Source organism: Vombatus ursinus, unplaced genomic scaffold, assembly GCF_900497805.2.
Source record: "Vombatus ursinus unplaced genomic scaffold, bare-nosed wombat genome assembly UNPS02014768.1, whole genome shotgun sequence".
NCBI lineage: Eukaryota > Metazoa > Chordata > Mammalia > Diprotodontia > Vombatidae > Vombatus > Vombatus ursinus.
Window position 1 is genome coordinate 22,124,938 of NW_020954546.1, and position 5,183 is coordinate 22,130,120.

Genomic DNA, 5,183 nt, shown 5'->3' on the forward strand with positions numbered 1-5,183 from the left:
TCTCTCTCTCTCTCTCTCTCTCTCTCTCTCTCTCTCTCTCTCTCTCAGCTTTCTTCTGCTCCTACCCTGAGGCTTTTAGGGATCCAGGAGACTTGAGTTCCAATCCTTGCTCTGCCATAATTACCTGAATAACTCTGGGCAGATCACTTTGCCTTTCACCCTCCCCCCCAAGAGTACTAGAAAGCCTCTTGTGTTTTTGAATTTTTGATTTTGTTGGCAGCCTTTGTTGTCAAGGGAAAAATGGACGGAGTTCTCTGGTTTCCTCCTTTACTTCCCCATCTGTAACAGAAGGGGTTCTCCTAGATGACCCCTGAGGTTCTTCCCAGCTCAAAATCTCAGCTTATGCTTGTATGCCCTCATTAACGATGGCTATTTAGAAGAAGACGGTTAACTGAGACATCCCGCCCACCTCCCTGCTAATCTTTAGGATGGACAGTTCTTAATTGCTTCTCCTTCTGATTTACTCAAGTTCTTCATTCCAAAGTCTTCCACCTTGCAACTTACTTTATTAAGGAATAACACCCTATTTCTTCATGTTTTAAACTTATAAACAAGATAACACAGATTTATTTACAAGTAGAACAGAATAACAGAAGTGCCTGTACACCAGGGACAAGCTCGTTGTCTCTGTACTATTGATGTTGTTTAGCCTATGGAAGAGCAAAGGCAAGCAGTTTCAACAAAAACAAATATCTGAGCACCTTGTCTGTGCAGACTACTGTCTTAGAGAATCTCCCATAAGTCAGGAAACGGCTTTTCTATCGCTAGTGATGCAAATAAAGTATTGTGCTTGCCACCAACTTAAAAGTTTAAAGGAAAACTGCATTTAATGAAAAATATTCTATATTTCAGTCTTTTCCCTTGTTCTGACAGGTATCCCTTCTGGATATCCCTTTCTGGATTTGTCAAGTATTGCTGTGATGAAATAAATGATATGATAACTAGTGTCCCTTATTCTCTGTAAGGTGGGGGGAAACCTTCCTCCCCTGTAAACAGAGACTGATGGGTTTGCGGATCTTTTTTGATGTCTGAGTCCTTTTATACTGTTGTGCTTGGGGTCTTAAAGTTTTTGTTGTTGTTAATTGACACACTTTTTCTCCTCCTGAGGGAAGGAAGTGGCCCATATGTCAGACCGAGCACATTAGTAATTCTGTAGTCTGCTGAACCTGGAGCTGACTCTTCTTGACTCTCCCTCCCCCCAAGTATATTACAAAGCTTTTGAATTTTGAGGCTGCCATTGTTATAAAGGAAAAAATCAAAATGGTTACTCTGCTTTCCTTCTCCTTTTTTCCAAATTGAACCTGGACCTCTCCTGGTGTATCCTTCCAGGAGGCTCTTGATCCAATCTCTTTTTTTTTAACTCAGGTTTGTTGGGCTTGTTTTCAGTCATTCCTAGAGGCATTACTAAATGTGAATCTTGTCATTATCACTAATGTTTCTTTCACTATTCTTCTTTGCAGTTTTCCCATTTACTTTCATTGAGTTGCAGGAGGAGGAGAAGGTATTTATTCTTAGAGTGGGGAAATGGTTTAAAATTACCTGATTTGTTTTTTCCTAGATGGTATAGCTGCATGCTTGGAAAGAAATGCAGTCTGGCTCCGTTGAAGGAGGAGCTTCGGATACAAGGGGTAAGCCTGTGTCAGCAATAAGGGAAACAAACATGGTGTGGGACCCTTAGCTTGGCAGGGTTGTGAGCAAGCCAGTGGTCATCAGCCTATGGGGAGCCCCTGCGAGAGTCACGAAGTGAAGGCACGGGTAGAGTGGAAAAGGAGCCATCTGACTGTCCCAGGGTTGAGGTAGCTTTACATGATGGGCTGAAAAATCCCAGTAGGCAACAAAAAAAGGTGTTGGTGGGGAGGGGATGACTCAAATATACTGAGATCTGAAAGAAGTCTTGAAAAGAAAGCTTTTGTAAGCCCCTTCGCTGGACAGATCTAATAGAGGGTTAAGACTCAGAGGGAGGATTCAGAAAGGCAGGTTGTTAAGTTGTGTGGCTCCATATATCTTGTTTTACATATTCGGGCAGATGGTATGGATTTGGGACAGTTGGCTCAGCTTACTGTGCTGGGGAACCTTCCATGACAAAGTGGAAGAAAACTTCAGTTAGAATACCTATCTGCCTTCTGCTGGGACCTTGTCAGTAAACTATGAGAATAGGAAATGCTCTTTCCATTTTTGGCATGACTGGAATGGAAAAAAGATGCCATGCTGCTTTTGAAGCAGGAATTGATTGGTTGTCTGAATTTGATAGTTAAGGAATTGGCTTTGGAATGCTAAAATTTTTAGACACCTTCTTATGTGTGGACAGTCAGTTTAGGATGCTAATTTTCATTCTTTAAATTAATTGCAACGAAGGGCTGTATGAATTGACCTGGTGGTCACAGCACCAGTGAAGGTGGCAGCAGTTTGTGGGGCTAGAAATTGGCCCGATAGGTTTCTGTGTCTTGTTGCTGCTCGAACCAGCACTGTCCTTCCTTCCAAGCTCACATTTTACAAGGACCACTTTCCACATTCCTTCCTCATGAGCTGGGTTTAAATGATAAAGCATAGTTGCCTCTGAGTTGGCTTCATCAGTTCTCTCTCGAGTTTAAGGGAAGGCACCTGCTCTCAAAAGCTCCATTTTTAGCTCTGTATTTGATTATAACCATTACTTAGGAAAGATTACAACACTGTAGATGACAGCACTGTTTTGGCTGGCTTGCTTCATTGTCATTTGATGACGTTTGATGTCTCTCTCCCAGGTCCCCAAAGTCACCCACACTGAATTCTGTCAGGGACGAACAATGAGATGGGCTTTGGCTTGGAGCTTTTACGATGACGTGACGGTGCCTGTGAGTACTGACCCCTTGCTCCTGCTGCTTAACCTGCAGACACAAGGTGTCGTAGTCGGTCATAGCGTGCTTTAGATGTTCTTGCTACTTTTTAGGAGCTTCTGAGCCCAGCACTGTGCTCACTTGTTTCCAGATGCTGACCTCTAAGGCTGCATTGCCCTTTGACCTCACCTCCCTACCCAGATTTGTGCAGTGAAGGCCAAGATAATTTATAAATTGAAAAGTCAAGATAGCTTTTAAAAGCAAGTTTTTGTGCATTTATAAAATTCCTTTAATGAATGTTCCCTTTTGCCTTTCCTTCTCTTCTCAGGCATTTGTGAACATATGCTGAGGGGTTTCTGGAAGATGCCTAATTTTAGGCTTGAATTCTTAGAGGGCAGGAAGGGCCAGACCCCATTCAAATTTGAAAAGATGATCCCGGAACTTCAGTTTGTAGGCTTTTTTCTGTCACTCAGTGAATATCCTGCACTTTAACCCTTAACCATGTGAGGATGGAGTAGGAAAGGAGTCATGGGCAGTCACGTTTCCTTCCTCTGCCTTGAGTTCTTTTCAGAGGTGACACACAGATACAGTGAGAGATAGCTCCCTCTCTACCAGAGAGGTAGAATGCAAGGTTGTGGTCACAGCTGATCTGAGGAATTGGAATGGGAAGAAGCAAAGGTGTAAAGTGATGGCAATTAGTTTTCTTTTTAGTCTCAATTTTTCCCTTCCTGTATTTCGCATCATTAATCAAAAATATTTGGTCCATTGGATCATAGATTCAGACTAGAAAGGGCTCTTGAGAAGTTATCTAGCCCCAGCCTCCTTATTGTATAGAAAAGGAAACTGAGGCCCAGAGAAGTGACTTGGCTAAGGTCACCTAGATAGTGAGGTAGGATTTGAAACTAATCGCTCAACGCTTAAGTCCGGTTCTCCTTCCAATGTATCGTGCATGCCGTTAATTAAGCAATTCATTGCCTCCTGAAGCACACTTCTACACTCCCACATTTGTTCAAACCATCTTTTGTGAGTGCTTCCTCTGTCCCTGATGCTCCACTTAGGTCTGGTCCTTGACTTTTCATGCCTCAGAGGACGGTAGCATCCACTTCCTTCTGGCTGCCACCCCTCAGTAGGCATGCACAGGCTGCTGGAGATGTCGTAACTTCTCGCTTGTGTCCAAAGCCAGTTCAGGGGGTCCTGTGTGGGAGAGCCTTTTGGATCCAGGGCTGTTGCTATACACTGCCGCACATAGAAAGGGGAATGGAGCCGTTGGCATCCGTTACTGTTACCTGTGGTGTTGTCTGAGTGGTGGTGTTCTGGGGACTCCCTGATACCTTTCTCCCTGTCAGGCTGCTTGGCTGGGGATGGGGGAGAAGTGTTGAAACAAAGTTTCCTGCTTCTGTTTTGGCACCTTTTGGCAGACCTTTGAAGGTGTTGAAAGGTTGCCTGAATGCACCCTGGGTGATAGCTCTGGATGGTTTATATAGAAAATTCATTGGTTGGAAAGGTGACTTTGGTTGGTGCCTCCCTCCCTCTGCCAGCAGCCCTGAAGGGCAGTTCTGTCTGTCTGAGACCTAGATGGAGACCCCTAAGAACCTTCCTTTTGAAATGGAGGGCACGGGTGGCACAAGACTTGCCTCTGGGGAGGCAGCTAGGTGGTAGAGTTGATAGAGCAACTGCCCTGAAGTCAGGAGGACCTGTGTTCAAATCTGGCCTCTGACTAGCTGTGTGACCCTGGGTTAGTCACTTAACCCTAATTGCATCCCCCCAGAAAAAGTCTGAAAAAAGAAAGGACTGAGAGGTCATCTGGTCTGATCCCCTTCCAAAAAAGAAAAAAAGACTTGCTCCCCAGAGGGTTAAAGGTGTTATTTATGCACTGCTTTCTTCCCAGGCCGACCCAACAGCTGCCATAGAGGCAAACAGCACCTGCTTCCTACATCCATTGGCCACCCCAGCTAGAAAAGCTGATAATTAGCTCTGGCAGAGCCCATGTTAGCTCAGACACCAGAGTCCTGAAAAATCGGTGAGGTCTCAGCAACCCCAGAGGGCCCTATTTCTGTATCAGACACTGCAGCTGATCTTTCAGAAGTGGCGGCAAGGCTGCTACTCTGCTTTCTAAGGCCCATTCAGTTTTTCATAATGAAGGAATGCTGTTTGCTAAAGGTTTCAAATTTCTCCTGTGCCAGAGTACTCATCACCACCCCCACTCCCCATCCACCTCCCTCTAGTAAATACCAAATTCCCAAGTGTTCTATTAGATGCACTTAACCTGCTCCAGGAAAAGTGGCTGTTTCTGATTTGTAGTAACCCAGCAACAGTTTCTTAGGACTGGCACTGTGTGTGTGTGTGTGTGTGTGTGTGTGTGTGTGTGTG

General features: G+C 44.6%; 1 protein-coding gene across 3 annotated transcripts in view; it reads left to right on the forward strand.

The window, feature by feature from the left end:
- METTL16 (methyltransferase like 16) overlaps nt 1-5,183 on the forward strand; it is a 54,203-nt gene that overhangs the window by 38,969 nt on the left and 10,051 nt on the right. For all 3 annotated transcript variants that reach the window (XM_027862396.1, XM_027862397.1, XM_027862398.1), the window contains 2 exons: nt 1,559-1,628; nt 2,742-2,831. In XM_027862396.1, the coding sequence (XP_027718197.1) occupies nt 1,559-1,628; nt 2,742-2,831 (160 nt within the window). The remainder of the gene's footprint in view (nt 1-1,558; nt 1,629-2,741; nt 2,832-5,183) is intronic.